General features: G+C 37.8%; 1 protein-coding gene across 2 annotated transcripts in view; it reads left to right on the forward strand.

Moving 5' to 3' along the window:
- The window catches only part of MCM9 (minichromosome maintenance 9 homologous recombination repair factor), a 118,510-nt gene that overhangs the window by 79,644 nt on the left and 16,718 nt on the right, over positions 1 to 22,148 (forward strand). For both annotated transcript variants that reach the window (XM_039467525.2, XM_003938617.3), the window contains exon 8: positions 4,659 to 4,833. In XM_039467525.2, coding sequence (XP_039323459.1) covers positions 4,659 to 4,833 — 175 coding nt within the window. The remainder of the gene's footprint in view (positions 1 to 4,658; positions 4,834 to 22,148) is intronic.

Raw genomic sequence — 22,148 nt, forward strand, 5'->3', positions numbered from 1 at the left:
GGAACAAGCCCAGGAGATGTAAGTAAAACTCAAGCAGAGGCATCTCCAGCCACAGAGGTTTCCAGCTGGCAAAGTGACATCCTAAGGATCCCATGACACAGTGTGATAATAATAGAAATAAAGTACACAATAAATGTAATGCACTTGAATCATCCCTAAACTGTCCCCACTCTGGTCTGTGCAAAAATTGTCTTCCACGAAACCAGTCTCTGGTGCCAAAAAGTTTAGGGAACCACTTCTATACATAAGCTGCTTTTCTTCCTCTGGCTTCTTTTATGATTTTTTTTTTAATTTTTGATTTTCTGAAATTTGAATATGATATGCTTGGGTGTAGGTTTTTTTAGACATTTATCTTGTTGGTATTCTCTGAGCATCCTCGATTTCTAATTTACGGTCTGACAATATTTCAATGAAACGTTTCATAATATTGCTTTACCTATTGCTTCTGTCCCCTTCTCTCTTTATTGTTATTCTTTATTCCCATTACATGTATGTTATATCTTTTGTAGTTGTCCAATGATTCTTGGCTATTCTCTTCTGTTTTGGAAGTTTCAATTGACATATATTCAGGCTCAGAGGTTATTTCTTCAGATGTGTCCAGCCTACTAATAAACCCATTAAAGTCATTCTTTATTTTTGTTAGAGTGTTTTTGGTCTTGTGTTTCTTTTTTCTTGCTTCTTAGAATTTCTATTTCTTTGCTTACATTATCTGTTCTTTCATATTGTCTGCTCTTTACATTAGATCCCTTAGCATGTTAATCATGGTTGTTTTAAATTCATAGTTTGATCATTTCAGTGTCCATGTCATACCTAGATCTGATTTTGATGTTTGTTCTGTCTCTTCAAACTGTATTTTCTGCCTTTTAGTATGCCTTGCAGTTTTTTTGTTGAAAGGTAGACATGAGGTACTAGAAACAAGGAGAATTGTGTTTAATATGTCTTTAGTATTGCAGTGATAGGGTGTTGGGGAAGGGAAAGCATTCTATAATCCTGTCATTAGGTCTCAGCCTTTTAGTGAGCTTGTTTCCCTGGGCTGTGAACTTCACAAGTACTTCTCAGTTTTTGCGTAGTCACTCTGTTGGGTGGTACCAGATTACTGGAAGGGGCTGGAGTTGGGTATTGCCCTTCTTCCAGGCAGATTAGCCTCTGGCAAAATAGTTTCTTCCTGTTAATAATAGGAAGTTCTGGTGTATTTCTAAATAGTTCCTTTTCCCTTCCTCTGCCAGAAGCAGGAGTAGATTTTTCTTCTCACATCTTCACTGTGAGTTGCTGGTCGAGATCTCAGAGGTAAAACTCACAGAAAATGTAGAGGTTTCCCTATGACAGGGTCCTTCTTGAATTTTTAAGTCTTAGCCTTTTCCACTGTGAACCACTAACAATTTGCTAATTATAGTTCAAGATTCCTTGCTTGTTTTTCTTACTTAAAAGTTTATGCTCATGAATTTCTGCTCAGCTAAGTTGTGATTCTCTGAAGCTGCTTGACCATCTTCAATTTTGGGGGCAGTAATTTGTCCTGTGCTCTCATTTCTCTGATTTTTTTGTTTAGCTTTTTACTTGTTAGGATGAAGTAGTGACTTCTAAACTCCTTGTGTGTTAGACTGGAAACCAAAAGAACTCACAACTATTTTCTCCTGAGTGTTCTTTCTTTATAGTTTTACATTTTACATTTAGGTGTCTAATTAATTTTGGATTAATTTTTATATTAAATGTGAGGTATGGTTAAGATTCATTTTTTGTTCTTTCATAGTCAGTTACTCCAGCACCATTTGTTTAACAGATTATCTTCTCTCCATTGAATTGCCTTTGTATTTTTATAAAAAAAATCATTTGACCTTCTATGTACAGGACAACTTTTGGATTCTGTTCTGGTCCATTGCTCTATCTGCGTAACTTTTTTTCCAGTACCACACTGGTTTGATTACTGTAGCTTTATAGTAAATCTGAAAATCATGTCAAGTGAGACCTCCAACCTTGTTTTTTGGTTTAGCTCTTCTATTTCCTTTGCTTCTCTATATAAATAATAGTAGACTTACCTTGTCACTTTATTTTTTAAAAAATCATGCTGGGATTTTGCTTGCAATTGCATTTAACTGTAGAACAGTCTGGGGATAATTGACATCTTGAAAATAGAGTTTATTCTATCTTTCAATTTTGTTGTTGTGATTTCCTCTACCAGTCTTTTGTAGTTTTGCATACAGATTCTTGTATGTGTTTTAAGACGTATATCCAAATATTCCAAAAGTTCACTTGCATCCTGTAACCTTGCCACAATCATTTACTAATTCTAGTTGGTTTTTAGTAGATTATTTGGGATTTTCTATGTAATCATACTGTCCTGCAAATTTAAACATTTTTATTTTAATTTTTTTTCAGTCTGTATGTTATTTATTTCTTTTCCTTGCCTTATTGCAGTAGCTAAGACCTCTAACATGATTTTGAATAACAGTGATAAGAGAAAATCTTCTTGCCTTTTTCCGATCTTTGTGAGGGATGAGGAAGCATTCAGTCTTTTATCACTGGATATGTTAACTGTAAGATTATTGTAAATACCCTTTATCAAGTTGAAGAAGTTCTCTTCCATTCCTAATTTTTTGAGAGCTTTATCACAAATGATTATTGAGTTTTTTGAAATGTGTTTTCTGTATCTAATGAAGCAATGGTATTATTTTTTCTTCCATAATTTATTGATATGGTGAATTACATTGATTAATTTTTGAATGTTAACTTTGCCTTGCATTCCTGGGATAATCCCTTCCCTGATACTGTAACTGGGAGCAAACTTTTCATTTTCATCAATGGAATGTAATAATTACCATTCTGTATCACTGGACCCTTTTCTGTAAACAGCGTATAGTATATAACCTGTGTCATAAGGTCTCTCGAGATTTGTTTGCTTCTTCCTAAAGTTTAGACCGCTCATCCAGAGCACCTACAAGGAGAGACAAAATTTGCAGACTTGTGGTTGTTACACAATACTAGAGAACACATCTTAGATTTTTAGAACACAGGAGCTTCTGAGGCCTTCCAATTTCTCTTGGTTACTATTATCCTTTTATATATGGTTGGATTTGATTGACTTGTATTTTGTTGAGGATTTTCATCCACCATTAACATCTATATTAGAGGCACTAGTCTATAGGTTTCTTGTAATATGTCTTTGTCTAGTATAACAGTTCAATTATGACAATTACTATGATAATTCTGACTTCATTAAATGTGTTGGGTACTGTTTACACTTCTATTATTGAAAAATTTGTGTAACATTGACATTATTTCTTTCTCAAATATTTGGTAAAATTCACTATAAAGACATCTTAGCCTGCAGATTTCCGTATTGGAAGGTTTTTAACTAAATATTTAGTTGTCAAAACAGATAAAGGACTATGCAAGTTATCTGTTCCTTTTTAAATAAACTTTGCATATTTTTTTTAAAAATGCAAATATGACTTTTGTCTAAGTTATCAAATGTATGGCATAGAGTTATTCATAGTATTTCCTTATTAGTTCATTGTAGGGTCTATAGTTATGTCTTCTCTTTTATTCCTGATATTTGTAACTCGTGTCTCTTCTTTTTTTTCTTTTTCTTGGTCAGTCTGGAGAGAAGTTTATCCATGTTTATCAACAATAGTTATTCTTAAAGTATTCATGTTTCATATACCTTTTAATAAGCTTTAGTTATATTTTATTTAAATATCCAAGAATCTATAAGATGTTTTCTATTGTTAACCTCTTTTGCAGATTAATAAAGTCAGGCTTGTATACATTAGGAAACATGCCTCTAATTCAACTGCTAGGATGACCGCTCTAGGATTCAAATAAGTCTTGTGGACTCCAAAGCCTTTGTTTTTGACCACTCTGAGTTATTGACTGATATACAGGACAATAAAAATCAACAAGACATATGAAGAAAATCTCTTCCCTGATATTGTAACTGGGAGTGAACTTTTCATTTTTATCAACGGAATGTAGTAATTACCATTCTGTATCACTGGACCCTTTTCTGTACAGCGTGTAGTATACAACCTCTGTCATAAGGTCTCTGGAGATCTGTTTGCTTCTTCCAAAAGTTTAGACCACTCAACCAGAGCACCTACAAGGAGAGATAGAAAATTTGCAGACTTGTGGTTGTTACACAGTACTGGAGAACACATCTTAGATTTTTAGAACACAAGAGCTTCTCAGGCCTTCCAATGACTAGATAAGTGAAGCAATTATCCTGATGCCATCCATTCTTGGTCAACTGCAAATAAAAGTCTTTATGCCTGTCTCTTTAAAATGTAGGCATTTCTTTCCTTTCATAGGTTAAGATACGCCTTTTTTAAAACAGGATCTTGCTTTGTCACCCAGGCCAAGAGTTTAGTGGCTGTAATACGGCTTACTACAGCCTTGACCACCTGGGCTCAAGTGATCCTCCCACCTCAGCCTTCTGAGTAGCTGGAACTACAGATGCGTGCACCACCATGCCCAGCAATTTTTAAAATTTTTGGTAGAGACAAAGCCTTGCCATGTTGTCCAGGCAGATTTTGAACTCCTGAGTTCAAGAAATCCTCTCACCTCGGCCTCCCAAATTGCTGAAATTACAGGTGTGAGCCACTGCACCCAGTCAAGATAATGCTTTTGAAAATAAAAGTTGAAACATGGCTTGCTTGTTTCCTCAGGTTTGACGGTAACTGCTGTAAAAGACTCAGGAGAATGGAATTTGGAGGCTGGGGCTTTAGTTCTTGCAGATGCGGGCCTTTGCTGTATTGATGAGTTCAATAGCCTCAAAGAGCATGATAGGACCAGTATCCATGAAGCAATGGAGCAACAAACCATAAGCGTTGCTAAAGCTGGGTAAGAGTTTCTTTTCTTTAAAATCTATGGGAATAATAGGATTATTTAATATGTGGTTGGGGAAAATGTGAACCTTGTTGAGCTGCAAGTGTTTTCCACTTAAGATTAGGAGCATATCAAGGGTTAGCTCATATCATTTCGGGTCAATATTGTACTAGAAGTCTAGTCAGTTTAGTACGAAAAAGAAAAGACATTCAGACTGGAAAGGAAGAAGTCAAAAGTGCCTATATTCTATGTGGCATGATTGTCCATATAGAAAAACAAAAAGAACTTATGGAAAGCTGCTAGAAGTAATAAGTGAATCTTACATGGCCAGCGTATAAACATTCTGTTTGCTAGCAATGAACAATTGGAAATTGAAATAAAATATACATTTATAATAGCACCTCCAAACACGAAATATTTCCAGATAAATTTAGCAAAATCTATTCTAGATTTGTACATTAAAAACTGCAAAACATTAAGAAAATCAAAAAGGATTTAAATAAATGGAGAGATATACCTAGTTTCATCTATCAGACTTAATATTGTTAAGATACAAGTTCTCCCCAAAGCGATCTGTGGAATCAATGCATTTAAAAAAAAATTTTTTTTGAGACAGAGTCTCAGTTTGTCACCCAAGCTAGAGTGCGGAGGCCTGATCATAGCTGACTGCAGCCTTGGACTCCTGGGCTCAAGCCATTCACCAACTCCTGAGTAGCTGGGACTTATAGGGATGTGCCACTATGCCTGGCTATTTTTTTTTTTTTTTTAATTTTCTGTAGAGATGAGGTCTTGCTGTGTTGTCCAGGGTGGTCTCAAACTCTTGGATTCAGATGACCCACCTGCCTCGGCCTTTCAGAGCACTGATTACAGGCATGAGCCACCACGCCCAGCCCAGTGTAAATCTAATAAAAATCCCAAACACCACCTGTTCCCCCAAAAACCTATTGAAATTAAAAAAAAAAAAAAAATCCCAACAGACTTTTTGGCAGAAATTGACAGACTGGTTTTAAAGTCAATATAGAAAAGCACAGAAGCTAGAATAGCCAAAGTGGCTTTGAAACAGAACAAATTTGGAGGACTTACTTTAAGATTTGCCATAAAACTTTAATTATCAAAACATTGTGACGCTGGATAGACTTTTCAATGGAAGAGAATAAAGGTCTGGAAATAGACCCACAGATGTAATGTCAATTGATTTTTTCAAGAACGATGTCAAATAATTCAATAGAGAAAGGATAGGTTTTTAAAAATTGTGCTAGAACACTTGAATATTTATGTTTTCCCATCCCAAAAGACCTATACCCAAATGGTTTATAGCAGCTTTGTTCATATTCATCCAAAATTATAAACAACACAGAAGTTTATCGACTGATAAATGGATAGGTAAATCTTGATACACCCATACCATAAAATACTAGTAGCAATACAAAGGAATAAACTGCTGATATATTCATGAATCAACAAGATGGATGAATCTTAAAACCATTATATGAAACAAAATATGACAGGTACAAAAGGCTATATAGTTTATTATTCCATTTATATGAAATGCTACAAAAGGCAAAACTGTAAGGAGAAAAATCATAAATTTTTTGCTAGTGGGCTAGAAGAGAATGCCTATAGAAGGGCATTTTTTTAAAAGATGAATTTTACTGTAAGTAAATTATGCCACATAACCCTTAATTTAAAAAAATATAAAAACCCATATATTTTATTTTTAGATTCAGCAGACATGAATTTACTCTGCCCAATTGCTATTGAAGTTTCCAAACACTTATTCTTGCTGTATTCATCTCTTTCCTGCTTGGTAACAGTGTATGAGTGGCAAGTTCACAGCTGAAGCTTGGGGTCAGGACAGTAGACCTACATTTGGAAGGGAATATAAAATAATACTAGTGCCTGGGGAGGTGATACATTTATGATCAGTAAAATCCTCTTTTAATTGGAGTGACATCTTCCAAGGGAAATAATTTGAAGGATAAATCTTCAGATTGGATTTTTTTGTGTGTGTCTGTTGGAAAGGAGAGGACATAAAGTTGTAAAGCTAGAAGGTGAGAGATTTGAAGTTTAATTATTTTGCTACTCATATTTATAGTCAAATGTTCTTTATTTCTCCTTTAAACCATCTGTCAAGCATGTAATATATAGTTATGCACCACATATCATTTTTGTCAGTGATGGACCACATACATGATGGTGGTCTCATAAGATTAGAATACCTTATTTTTACTGTGTTTAGATATGTTTAGATGCACAGTTATATGCCTTCGTGTTACAGTTGCCTGCAGCATTCAGTAAGGTAATACGCTATGTAGGCTTGTAGCCTCGGAGCAGTGGGCTATACCATATAGCCTAGGTGTATAGTAGGCTGTACTATCTAGGTTTGTCTAAGTACACTCTAGGATGTTTGCACCAGAACAGATCACCTCATGATGCATTTCTCAGAACGTATCCCCATGTTAAGCAACCTATGTCTGCATATTGAAAGTAGTTTTGCCTTAGAATCACTTTGAGTGTTTTGATCTAATGTATTTTTCTAAAGAGCTTCCTTTTTAGACCACTGCACGTGGTAGGCATTGTTATTGTGGTTATTACCGTGCAAAGATTTGTGTTATTATAGTTTCAAGATAAGGTTTTTTTCATTATTTCTGTTTTGTTTTAGATATGATCTAGAATTTAATACCTCCTTAAACTATGGTTTGGATCACAACCAGTATTTAGCCTTTCAATTTTATTTACATAAGAATTTTTGCTTCTCCAAGCATTTTAGCATATACATTTCATTTAAAGATTATTTAATGCATTAAAGGAATTACAGAATCTTTGTTCTTCTCTAATTATTTTAGTAAAGCTAATATTCTATTTTTTTCTCCCCCCCACATAACTAATTTCTGAGTTCATAAAGTCATTATACAATTTTATTATCATGCAGTTTAAAAGATACTTAGTTCCTAAACATTGTGTAACCATGTAATTATGTAATTAACTCTATTAAGTGGTTTGTACCTTTTATTTCTCCATCTTGAAAAGGTTTCTTTTTTCTTGTTTAATTTAGTGAAGACATTTTCTAATTACCTTATAATAACAGAGCTTGGGTTCTTGTGGTTGCCTCTGATCTTACTGAACAGTTAATTTCCAGCCGATTCCCAGGGATGACAGGACCACCATGTGCTCACTAGCATCTACTAGTAGCTGCTTTTGATTCAGAATGTAATGTTTCTAATACATGCTGGCCTGAAAATTTCAACCAAACTTTACATTTCTCACATGGTTGAAGAATTTAGGCTGGGTACAGTGGCTCATGCCTGTAATCCCAGCACTTTGAGAGGCTGAGAGAGGAGGATCCCTTGAGCCTAGGAGTTCAAGACCAGCCTGGGCAAGATGGCAAGACCTCCATCTCTATACAAAAAGAAAAACAACAACAACAACAGGCAAGTACAGGTGAGTAGTTGCAGCTACTCAGGAGGCTGAGGAGGCCTTTGAACCCAGGAAGCCAAGGCTGTGATGAGCTATGATCATACCACTGCACTCTAGTCAGGGCAGCATAGTGACAACCATCTCTTAAAAAAAAATTAACATTTTATTTAAAAACAGAACAGTCACACAACCTGGATTTGAGTCTTTTCTATCTCGGATTATTAGGTTCTGTGTTTTCTATACAAAGAATATGGCCTAAACAAGAACCCCCAGGAGGAGCAGATGCTTCCAAGAGATCAAACACTGCTTTAAACTGCCACTCGTGACAACAAATGCCAGCAGTAACAACAGTGAAATATGCCTTTATTTAAAACAAAGCAAAATTGTTGATATTTTTGTTAAAAGTAATTCAGTTATGATAGAAAGAGCTTTGGGGTCAGAGAGACCTAGAATAAATTGCAACCACTGTTACTACTTTTTTTAATGTTGTGGGTGATAACTGTCATCTCTGATACAAAAATAATAACACCCTTCTTACAGGGATGTTCTCAAATAGAGTTCGTGTATGTCAACTTAGGCCTGGGTCAGAAGATACTTATGACTCTTCAAAATTATTTTATTTCATATGTATATAAAAGTGTTTATAGGATTCTCTATATTTTTGAATGCATTTGCATCTCCAAAATAGTTTCAGAAATATTACATCAACACCATTACCAATAAACACAAAAAATTAATAGTCAAGCTTTCTTTGCGGTCCTTTTTTGTGCTTAGATAGACCACTGAGGTTATATATTGTTAGAGTGCATGTTCAAAAGTAGTTTGAATGAATTATTTTCTCTGTATAGTTTATTATTTATTTGATATAATTAAGAAATTGGCTTTGAACTTCGTTTGCATTCACTTACAGCATTTGCTGTTTTTACCTTTTTGATTTAATTTTATTTTCTGAATTTGTAAAACATGCCTTTTTTTCTTTTTACAAAATCAAACCTGTATAAAAAGACATGCAAAAGAAATCACATTCGTATCGCTACCCCTTCCATTCTGTTTTCTTCTATCCTTGATAGATATTCATTAGTTTCTGATTTGTTCTTCCTGTATTTGTTTTATGCAAAAATAAGCAAAACCCATGGGGATAGGCATGTGTGCCTGTTTATGTATCTCCCTACTTTCTTGTCTAACACATAGTAAACTGCATATATGCCTTAGCACTGCTTTAATGGTATCTCATAGATGATTAAATGTAGTAGTCTTATTATAATCGTGTTTTAGAATTCTGCAATTTTGGTTTGTATCTCCTTTCTCCCAAGAGTGGCTTAAAAAGATTTTAGTGTCGGGCCGGGCGCGGTGGCTCAAGCCTGTAATCCCAGCACTTTGGGAGGCCGAGGCGGGTGGATCACGAGGTCGAAAGATCGAGACCATCCTGGTCAACATGGTGAAACCCCGTCTCTACTAAAGATACAAAAAATTAGCTGGGCATGGTGGCGTGTGCCTGTAATCCCAGCTACTCAGGAGGCTGAGGCAGGAGAATTGCCTGAGCCCAGGAGGCGGAGGTTGCGGTGAGCCGAGATCGCGCCATTGCACTCCAGCCTGGGTAACAAGAGCGAAACTCCGTCTAAAAAAAAAAATAAAAAAAAAAAAAAAGATTTTAGTGTCTAGGTAGGAGGACCACTTTTTGATGTTGTTTATAATTTCTAGTTTTATCCCATTGTGGTCAGAGAATGTTGTTTGTATTGTTTCTTTATTATTATTATTATTTAAGTTCTGAGATACATGTGCAGAACATGCAGGTTTGTTATATAGGTATACAATGTGCCATGGTGGTTTGCTGCACCCATCAACCCCTCATGTACTTTAGGTATTTCTCCTAATGCTGTCCCTCCCTAGCCCAGCTCAGCCCTCAAAAGGCCCCATTGTATGATGTTCGCCTTCCTGTGTCCATGTGTTATCATTGTTCAACTCCCACTTATGAGTGAGAACATGAGGTATTTGGTTTTCTCTTCTTGTGTTTGTTTGCTGAGAATAATGATTTCCAGCTTCATTCATGTCCCTGCAAAGGACACGAATTCATCCTTTTTCATAGCTGCATATTATTCCATGGTGTATATGTGCCATATTTTATCCAGTCTATCATTGATGGGCATTTAGGTACTTTCATGAAGTTTTTATCTTTGTGGCCTAATATGAGGTTAATTTAACACTGGCCCTTTTATGCTTCATGAATTATATTCTCTATAATGAGAATATAATGTATATGTATTACACACACACACACACACACACACACACACACACACACACACCGTACTTTATAAATGATTTTGTTTAGGTCTTCTATATCCTTACTTACCTTTTGTTTGCTTGATGCATTTTAGGCTGAGAGTGATATGTTAAAGTCTCTTATTATTGTTTGTTTCTCTTTGTATCTCTTGTTGTTTCTGCTTTATGAAGGTAGTTGTTGTGGCCTTTAACATTTGTATTTCTTTGTCTTAATTTTTGTGGCCTGAATTTTACCTTGCCTGTATCAGGATCACAGCTGTAGATTTCATGTTATGCTTACCTAATATATCTTTGTTCTTTATGTTCGGCCTTTTGATTTCAATTTGTTCTTTTGTATGCAGCATAGAATTAGGTTTAACTTTATGAACAACCAAGAAATCTTTTTCTTTTAATGTGTTGGTTAAGCACACTTACATTTATTGGTATAATCAATATGCTTGGTGTCAACAGCTGCATTTTTTAAAAACTTACTGTGTTCATTTTTCTGTGTGTTTGGCATTTAGGAAAGTTTGCATTTTTTTTTTTCTTTTTTTGGCGGGGTGGGGATGAAGTCTCGCTTTGTGGTCCAGGCTGGAGTGCAGTGGCACAGTCTCAACTCACTGCAACCTCTTCCTCCCAAGTTCAAGCTATTCTCCTGTCTCAGTGTCCCTAAGTTGGGACTACAGGCACACACCACCACACCTGGCTAATTTTTTGTATTTTAGTAGAGATGAAGTTTCACCATGTTGCCCAGGCTGGTCTCAAACTCCTGAGCTCAGGCAATCCGCCCACCTCAGACCCTCAAAGTGCTGGGATTACAGGCATGAGCCACCGCGCCCAGCTGCATTTTTATTATAGGTTAGGGGTTGGCAAACTTTTTCTGGAGAGATCAGGTTAGCAAATATTTTAGACTTTGTGGGCCAAACTCTGTTGCAACTACTCATCTCTGCTGATGTAGACAGTTTAACTGCATCGCTATGACTGTGATGTAGACAACAGAGCCATAATATGTAAACAGATGGGAGTGGCTGTTTTCAATAAAATTGTATTTATTGTAGCAGATTGTGGGCTGCATTTGGACTGTAGTTTGACAACTCCTAGAGGGCTTACATTTTAAAATACCTTTTACAATGCCTTCAGCCCCATTTCTCCTCCCTTGGAAATTTTAAATAGTATCGTATGACTCCAGTCTATTAGCCAGGTAGTAATCAATGAGCTTATTCTACTTTCCCCTTTCTCCCTTCTTCTCTTCACTTAAATAAACAGTTGTATTATTTGTACTTTGTCAGGAAAAATAGCATTTACTTACTATTCTTCCACTTTTATCCTTTCTTTTGCTTTCATCTATCTAAAATAAAGTGCTTCACCACCCGTCTTTGAGGTGACAGTGAGTCAGATGAGGGCCAGGGCATCCTCATCATCTCTTGGTTGAATGGAGTCCCTCTCTAGCACATACCTTAGGAAAGTCTCCTGATTATTGTCTTGAATATTTGCATGTTTCAAACCATTTTTCATAGCATTGACACTTGAAAAATAGCTTGGCTGGACATAAAGACCTTGGCTTACACTTTCTTTCCTAAAGTCTTGCTTTGTATGTTGCTATTGACAAGTCTGATGCCATTCTGATATCATTTGCTTTATAGGTGATTTAGTTTTTGCCTGAAGGCCCAGAGGGTTTTTTCCGTTATCTTTAAAGTATAATATTTTTACTAGGCTATGTCTCAGTTGATTATTCCTGGTCAGTTTTTCTAGATATGAGTGAGCCTTTGACATGTAGAGTATTCTTTTATCCCTGGAAATTTTTCTTGAATGCTAGTTTGACACATTAGTTCAGTTCTTTGTTTTGTTTTTATTTTTCAGAAACTATTTATATGTCAGAATTTTTCCTAGGCTCTGTAGCAACTATTTTTTTTTCCTTAAATTTCTTAGCTCTTCTATATTTTGTTTCATTCTCTTGGCTATTTTTATTCCTCTCCTTAGCATCCTTTATTATATTTTCAGTCCTGTCTGTTCTTTCTTAGATTCCTTAGATTCAAATGTTCAATTCTTTTTTTTTTTTGTCTTTCTTTTTTCTTTTAGGATTCATGGAGTATATGAGCAGGTTTGTTACATGGGTATATCATGTAACGGTGGGGTTTTGGCTTCTATTGAACCCATCACCCAAATAGTGAACATAGTCCCTAGTAGGTAGTTTTTCAACTCTTGCTGATGTCCTTGGCTCCCCCATTTTGGAGTCCTCAGTGTCTGTTGTTTCCATCTTTATGAACATGTCTGCCCATTGTTTATCTTCCGCTTATAACTGAGAACATGCAGTATTTGATTCTCTGTTTCTGCGTTAGTCAGATGTGTATTTCTAAGATTATTTCATTTTCTTCCCCCTACACCCATTTCTTTCTTCTGTTTCATCATCTCTGAATATACATATTTTGCTTTTTTGTGCTTTTATATAATGAATTTTTGAATTTCTGATTTGGGATGGTTTTTCATATTTGCAAACGTTTGCTTAAGTATATTTAATTCAAGTCAGGGCACTATGTTACAGATTTCCTTTGCTTTGTGGGATTTTTGTGTGTGTGTGTTGGTAGGGAAGTGAGAGTTTTATCAACTGAAATATTTTTATTCTCGTAGTAGTGTTATGGAGCTGCATGTTATTTCCATTCATTTTAAAATGTCTTATCTTTTTCTGAGTCATTATTAATAGATATTCTATTAAAGTGATGGTGAGGTTTGATGGTGTACTCACTTTTAGTTTAGAGAAATCTCAGTTAAGTGCATTTTACTTAATAGTGTTTTTCATAAGGGGATTGTTGATGTTTCTGTTTTGTGACTCTTTTTTCTTTAGAATGTTTAATATCCCCTGCTTGCCTCCTCCTTCCCCTGATCACCAAGACTCCAAGCGACTCCTGCCCCTTGCAGGTCTCCTCCATCTACTCCAGGACTTTTTCCAAGACTGCCAGCTCTGGTCCTAGGAACTTTCAAGCCCCTCTTTCTATTCTCTAGTAGTCAATGACTTTGAGTCACAAGATTTGAAACCTGTTCTCAATATTTCCCCACTCCACGTGGGATTCTCTCCTCCTCCTGGCAATTTTATCTGTGTTCTACAGCATGAGGCCCCCAGTTGCTCTCCTCCTTTCATTTAGTCTCCACTGATCTTTCCACGCCAGTAAGGGCTCTAGAGTTAGCTTTGCTGGTTTCTAGTGTTTATTTCTCTATTTATATATAAACTGAAGCTTGTCATATTCTCCCACTTTCTTTGTTATTTTTTAGTTTCTTGAGTTTTGTTTTATGGGCTTATTTGTTTTGTTTATTCATGAGGCCTTTGGAGGATATGTTGAAGTATGGCTATGAATAGCTGCCATTATCCTTTGGGAACCCAGAAATCAACATTTCACTTTTTAAAAGTTACTCTTTCTTACATTGTTTAACTCTTATGTTGACTTTTACTATATATTTTATATATTTTTAATATATTACCCATGTTATTTCTGAACCACATCTAGGAAAAGTAATTGAAAAAGTGGTTGTCTACAATTATTTTGAAGAACTCAAATATAGAAATAGAATTAGGTTTATTCATATCCTTTAGCATCAATGGCTGGAAGGTTCAGGGAAGCATATTTAAAATCAGTACAAGGAAGACTTATTAATGATTAGAGCTGCCAAAAGATCAGGTTGCCTATAGGGTGGGGTTATAGAGGCCTTCAAGTTTAGACTAGAAAAAAATTATATAAAAAATTCAGTCATCCAATGAATAAATGGTTAACGTTTAAGGTTAATGTTTGTCACCTGTGAGAGGTTGTAAATCATGGGCTAGCCTACAAATTTGGCTGCAGGATGGTTTGTTGTAGACTATGTGCATAAAATATGGTTTTATATTATGAAATATTGAACATCCTGTGCTAGACATGGAACAAGTTCAGGAAACAACATCAAGAGCTCTTCCTCTTCTCCAGTGGAACTGAAAAATTAAGTAAAAAAAGATAAACAAAAATTTTTTTCAGAAGAAGAGCTCCTCCCTGTTTTAGTGACTACAAGAATACACTGGGCATAGACAGAATTACTGTCTATGCCCAGTGTATTCTTAAGGGCATAGACAGTAATAATAATTAAGGGCAGAGAGTTCAGAGCTAGTCTGGGCTATGTGGTGGTTCCAGCTCCACGACTTACTTTACTACTGTTCTGCTGTAGTATAATTTGGGGGAACGGGAGTTTTTTCAAAGTAGAGGTATGTTAGCAGCTGTGTTATCTCACTACCACCACAGCATCAGAAGTTTATTCATCTTCAAACCTGTTTTCCCATTATTATGATTCAGATACTCTCTGTTGCTGATTTTTTTTGTGTGTTTATCTTTTATGCTTATTCATCTCTCCTTAGTAGATGAGTTCACCTTCCTGTCTCCATTTCAAATGCCTTCTAGAGAGACCCAGTTAGATATAATCATCCATATTTATAGATTTATGCAAGACCAGCTCTAGGCTTCTGTCTAGTTTATGGATTGGCTGCTCTTGGGTCAAGTGTCAATCTCTGCTCTGGGCAGCTGTTCCTGTAAGGCAGTTTACACAGAAGGAATTGTGGGGTTGTGTGCTTGGGGGACATTCCAGTGTTTGGCCTGTCCAGAACTGTAAGGAAGACAAAGAATCACTTAAGAAATATACCAAAGAACAGGTCATAAAACAAGGGTCAGTTTGTCAGCACCAGGAAACAATTGTTTAGACAGACAGAACAGTCTGGTCAATCCATCTGTATAGGAGGTAACTCTTCATGAGAAAAGTCTTGAGCTCAGCGGATTTCAGTGACAGGCAAAAAGGATGGCAAGTTTCAAAGACAGTACTTAGTCTTGTGTACCTATTGAGATGAAGACTCTAGTTCAGGCTCTGTAGCAGTTTTTACAGTCAGCTGTCACAGATTATGTGATTTGTTTTCTTTGATTTAGGTTGGCCTTTAAAAATTTTTTTAATTTATTTTTTAACTTCTGCTTTTGACTTAATCTCATTTACAAAAAGGTACGAGAATAGTAAATGTTGGCTTATTTGGGGGTCAGTATTTATGTGTACCCCCAGTTACAATTGTAAATCTATCATCTGCTTGGTGGTAGGAACCAATGAAAACACTCTAAAAGTTACCCCCTTGTAATCCCAGCACTTTGGGAGGCCGAGGCGGGTGGATCACGAGGTCGAGAGATCGAGACCATCCTGGTCAACATGGTGAAACCCCGTCTCTACTAAAGGTGCAAAAAATTAGCTGGGCATGGTGGCATGTGCCTGTAATCCCAGCTACTTAGGAGGCTGAGGCAGGAGAATTGCCTGAGCCCAGGAGGCGGAGGTTGCGGTGAGCCGAGATCGCGCCATTGCACTCCAGCCTGGGTAACAAGAGCGAAACTCCGTCTCAAAAAAAAAAAAAAAAAAAAAAAAAAAGTTACCCCTTAACTCATGTGTTCATTTTTCATAACACTCACTCTGTGTCACTCTACAATTTAAGAATAAGTTGGATCAGCCTCCACAGTAGTTCATCCAACTTTTTTGGCTAGCAGTTTTCAGAATCTTAAGTTCGTTACCCCTAATTAGAGGCCTGTTAATCTTCCTGATGCACAGTATACAGTTAACTGCCAAATGCAAAACTCTTGAGAAAATGTCTCTAGAGACTTGTAGCATGCCGTGAAGTTAATTAATAGCAGATAAGAGGGTAAGTGTGCAAAGGGAACACTTTAATTATGAATTATACCAAAATACTCTGAATCTCTTAAGAAAATGCTTATCTACTTCTCCACCTACAATAAGAATCCTTCACTGAGTCATCATCATCTAGATATTCTGGGGCCTTGCCTCTCTAACCACTTCGGTTTTCCTTTGAGACACTGGGTACCTTGCAACATTTCCAGGAACTCTTGAATATGTCTGCTTTTGCTTTCTTTTTCTTTTTCTCTTGTGTCTCAAGTGACTAAAGTTTGGCTGATTTGTGAAAGAGTTTTGATTTGAATTATAATCTCCCTTAAGACTTGATGTGAACCACTGGATCAGAATATCTGACTGGCCTCCAAGGCTACAGGAAATTTCTCAGGGTTTTTTTTTTTTTTTTTTTAAATGTGTCATTTACATGCACTGCAGAGAGTTAGTTCTTTTTTTGAAAATAAGCACACTCAAGTGTTTCATTTAACTATGGTGATTTCACAAATTGCTCTTTTGAGTTGAGTTCAAGCTTTATGCAGTGTTTTCCTGTTGATGGCACATATCTTACCTGCAAGGGCATATCATAATTTCTACCATTCAAATGCTTAAGCAACTTGGAGAGGCCAATGTGATTTCTGCACTGCAAAAGCTTGTTATAATCAGAACAGAAAAAAAAAAAAGATAAAACACTTAGGATGCTTAGAGCCTACTAAAAATGTAACTCATCATGTCAGTAACCAAAATATAAGTCCTCTTGAATCAATACATGCTGGTGAAGACCAATAAATTTGTTGTTCTTTATGTTACTTAAATCTGGAAACATTTTTAAAGTTTGGGAGTTTAAAATTTTGTCCTGGGTGCTTAATGAAATACAAGTAAGAGGAAACCAGGAAGCAAATGACGGAACATGAGTTTTTTTTTTTTTTTTTTTTTTTGAGACGGAGTTTCACGCTTGTTACCCAGGCTGGAGTGCAATGGTGCGATCCCGGCTCTCCGCAACCTCCGCCTCCTGGGCTCAGGCAATTCTCCTGCCTCAGCCTCCTGAGTAGCTGGGATTACAGGCACGCGCCACCACGCCCAGCTAGTTTTTTGTATTTTTAGTAGAGACGGGGTTTCACCATGTTGACCAGGATGGTCTCGATCTCTCGACCTCATGATCCACCCGCCTCGGCCTCCCAAAGTGCTGGGATTACAGGCTTGAGCCACTGCGCCTGGCCCCGAGTTTTTTGTTTTTAAAAAAAAGGGTCTCAGGAGTGGTGGCTCACACCTGGAATCCCAGCACTTTGGGGGGCTGAGGCACAGGATCATTTGAGGCTAGTAATTCAAATAATGAGACCCCTTTTCTACAAAAAATTTCAAAAATAGTGAGGCACGGTGATGCACACATGTGGTCCCAGATATTTAGGAGTCTGTGGCCAGAGGATCACTTGAGCCTAGGAAGTTGAGACTGCAGCGAGCTATGATTGCACCACTGCACTCCAGCTGGGGTGACAGAGCAAAACTCTGCGCCAGGGGGAAAAAGAGTGTCAGTATTAAAATTTGCTTTTTTAAAAACTGTGTAAATCGGCGCCTGTGCCTAGTGAATGGCAGCACAGTGCCACGTGACAGTGTGTAATCATTTGAAATAACTTGTTGATGAGCTTTAAGTCTGTGAGATGCTAAATAAATTATGATTTGGGAAAGATAATGTTTCATTATTTTCAAGGTTCTTTTCAAACTTAAGCAGGATAGCATCTCATCAAAGGTAGGGTATCACTAGATTTTTAAATAATCAAGGACATCTCAATATTTGCTGAAGACACACTTTTTAGGAGAAAATGTAACATTTCCATGATATATGTGGTATTTACTGAATTATACTCACATGCCCAGGTAGGAAGTACAATCTGAAAATTAAAAATGGCAAGAGAAGGGCCAGGCGCGGTGGCTCACGCCTGTAATCCCAACACTTTGGGAGGCCGAGGCGGGTGGATCACAAGGTCAGGAGATCGAGACCATCCTGGTCAACATGGTGAAACCCTGTCTCTACTAAAAGTACAAAAAATTAGCTGGGCATGGTGGCGCGTGCCTGTAATCCCAGCTACTTAGGAGGCTGAGGCAGGAGAATTGCCTGAACCCAGGAGGCGGAGGTTGCAGTGCGCCGAGATCGTGCCATTGCACTCCAGCCTGGGTAACAAGAGCAAAACTCCGTCTCAAAAAAAAAAAATGGCAAGAGAGGCTGGGCACAATGGTTCATGCCTGTAATTCTGGCACTTTGGGAGGCCAAGGCGGGTGGATCATGAGGTCAGGAGTTTGAGACCAGCCTGGCCAGTATGGTGAAACCTCGTCTCTACTAAATATACAGAAATTAGCCAGGCGTAGTGGCACGTGCCTGTAGTCCCAGCTACTTGGGTGGCTGGGGTAGGAGAATCTCTTGAACCTAGGAGGCAGAGGTTGCAGTGAGCTCAGATCATGCCACCGCACACCTGCCTGGGTGACAGAGTGAGACTCCATGTCAAAAAAAAAAAAAAAAAAAGCAAGATAGCAATTGTTTTGGTCAGTAGACATATCTTTCTGAGCAGTAAACAGTGTCATGCTTTCTGGTAGCTGCTGGCATCTTAAAGATGAAAAGATGAGGCCTTTGTTCTCAAGGCATTCCCAACGGTGTAACAAGACAGCCAAATAACCATTTATTGTATACTGTGATTTTAACAGCCCTAAAGGTCCAGGGCACAGATCCTCACTTGACTAGCTGTCAGTTTTCTGGTTCAAGCTGACTTAATCAGAATCTATGAGGTGGAACCTGGGAGTCTGCATTGTTAAAACCTACTTTGGGTCTTGTTAATTGGCCTGGCTTAGGACCCACTGCTACTGTATAGGTTGCTTGCTCAGTACCCAAGCATCCTGTTTAACTCCTCCTTCCAGGACCTTAAGAAGCTGTATCTCTGGTGGCAGTCTTCAGAGTCTAGCCTCCAGTTAAGGGCAGGGGGGCAGAGGAGAGAGAGGCAGGGAGAAGAGGGGCAGCCAACCCTGCTAGGTGGGTCCTGACCCCTCAGGGGGCTGCACAGGCTGTGAAACAGATGTGTGAACCTTGGAGGCATCCAAGCTTGCCACCAGTATGTGAAAATATAACTTCAAATCATGTACCTTGAGAGTTTACTGCTCTTCCTAGATGATTTATATGGTCAGTACTTTTACCCTTTCCTCTTTCCTGTTCCCCTTGTTGTAAATCTCATTGCTATTCATTGAGCCAGTGTAGATGTAAAAGGTAATTGTCAACTTTATCCACCTTGTTAAAAAGTTGAGGAGGAGCCAAGCACAGTGGCTCACTCCTGTAATCCCAGCACTTTGGGAGCCAAGGTGGGGATGGGGAGATCACTTAGGCCAAGGAGTTCGAGACTAGTCTGGGCAACATAGTGAAACGCAGTCTCTACAGAAAGTATAACAATTAGCTGGGCATGGTGGCTCACGCCTGTATTCTCAGCTCCAAAGGCAGCTGAGATGGGACGTTTGCTTGATCCCAGGACGTGGAAATTGCAGTGAGCTGTGATTGCGCCACTGTACTCGAGCCTGGACAACAGAGTGAGACCCTGTCTCAAATAAAAAGAAAATTTTAAAAAATGGGAGTAGGAGAGAATGTATATACCTAGCATTTTAAGATTACCAAATATATATATAATGGATTGTGAGAATGCCATTAACATAGTTTTATTTTGCAGTTTTGTTGGGTTTCTTTTTTTTTTTTTTTTGAGACAGAGTTTCGCTCTTGTTACCCAGGCTGGAGTGCAGTGGCGTGATCTCGGCTCACCGCAACCTCCGCCTCCTGGGTTCAGGCAATTCTCCTGCCTTAGCCTCCTGAGTAGCTGGGATTACAGGCACACGCCACCATGCCCAGCTAATTTTTTGTATTTTTAGTAGAGACGGGGTTTCACCATGTTGGCCAGGATGGTCTCGATCTCTTGACCTCATGATCCACCCGCCTCGGCCTCCCAAAGTGCTGGGATTACAGGCGTGAGCCACCGCGCCTGGCCAAAAACTCTCAATAAACTAGGTATTGATGGAATGTATCTCAAAATAATAAGCGCTATTTGTGACAAACCCACAGCCAGTATCATACTGAATGGGCAAAAGCTGGAAGCATTCCCTTTGAAAACTGGCACAAGATATGGATGCCCTCTCTCACCACTCCTGTATAACAGAGTACTGGAAGTTCTGGAGATAAATTTGGAAGTACCAGCATATAGGAGGTAATCAGAGCCATACATAAAGATGAGGATCATCTGGTAAAGGGAGTAATGGGAGACCTTCATAGGGCATTTAAATTTGTAGATTAAACATAAAAGTAGCTTTTTAAAAAAGTGGAATGTTTTTACTTTTTGAAGTTAATGCAAAAGAAATATGTATCAGCATCATTTTATGACAAAGCCTGTGAATGTAAAATAATTCTGAATTTCAGAAATACTGAACTAAGTAAAGATTTTATTTATGATTTAAATTATGTACATTTATTAAGCATTTGCTATGTACCAGGCAATGTGAGGATTATAGCAATAAATCACAATCCCTCAAGGAAGACCAGATTTAGTAGGAAAAAACAGGCTGGGCACAGTGACTTACACTGGAAATCCCAGCACTTTGGGAGACCAAGGGTTCTTGGAGCCAGGAGTTCAAGACCAGCCTGGGAAATACAGCAAGATTCCATCTTCACAAAAAGAAGTTTCTAAAATTCATCTGGGTGTGGTGATATACACCTGTAATCCTAGCTACTTGGAAGGTAGAGGCAGGAGGATCACTTGAACCCAGGAGTTCGAGGTTCTAGTGAGCCATAATCACTCCATTGTGCTACAGCCTGGGCAACAGAGTGAGACCATGTCTCTTTAAAAAAAAAAAAAAAAAAAAGATACAAAGGAAGAAAAATAGATGCCCCAAATACAAGGCAGAATCGGCAGTCTGGAAGTAAAAGAGCGTAGATTTTGGAGCCCAGCAGATCTAGGTTTGAACCTCAGCTCTGCTGCTCTCAGTGTAACCTTGGGGAAGTTAATATTTCTGAACTTCTAGTTTCCTTATTTCTAAATTTGTGGTAATAGCACCTACCCTTCAGGTTGCTATGATTAGGGATGATCTGTGTAAACCTAATGCAGTGCTTGCTTGATGTTAAATGTATAATTATTTTTATTAATATTATTGAAGAAGGTAGACTTTATATGGGATAGAAAAATGAGTTACCTTACGCTCTGTGAATTCATTATTTCATTAGTTATGTAGTGAGCCACTACCATGCACAGTGTACTTAGGATTATACTGTGTATATATATTTGTGTTTGTTTTCTAAAGCCTCATTTGTTTTTTTTTTTTTTTTAATACTTGTATAACAGGTCTGTACCCACCAGGTTTATGTATGGTCTTCTCCGCTTTCAAATACCCAGAGATCACCCTGCTCCTCCTGTCACTGTCCTCATCTTCCTCCATTGCTACCGGGATCTGCCTGACTTATCTCTCATAATCTCCTCTTCCTCTGCCTACTCCCATATTTTCCTTGGTAATATTTCTGCTGACTTCACCTCAGACAGCCTTTTAACTTTGCATACAAATTTTTGTTAGCTCCCCCTGCCTACCGTTTTTTGTTTTTGTTTTTGTTTTTGTTTTTTTGAGATGGACTCTTGCTCTACAAGTACAGTGGCACAATCTTGGCTCACTGATAACCTCCACCTCCCAGGCTCAAGTGATTCTCCCAGTTCAGCCTCCCAAGCAGCTGGAAGCACAGGTGTGGACCATCATGCCAGCTATTTTTTATATTTTTAGTAGGGATGGGGGTTTCACCATGTTACCCAGGCTGGTCTCAGACTCCTGAGCTCAGGTGATCCACCAGCATGATTCTTAAGCTCAAGCTTTTCTAGTGGAAAAATTACTTCCCCCAGTTACCTCAGGAATAATTTATCACCTTCTTTCTGTCTTTGTTCATTTTTCTTCTCACATGTTGGAAATCTTCCCAATTATTTCCCTTG

This window comes from Saimiri boliviensis, chromosome 4, assembly GCF_048565385.1.
Source record: "Saimiri boliviensis isolate mSaiBol1 chromosome 4, mSaiBol1.pri, whole genome shotgun sequence".
NCBI classification, from domain to species: Eukaryota; Metazoa; Chordata; class Mammalia; order Primates; family Cebidae; genus Saimiri; species Saimiri boliviensis.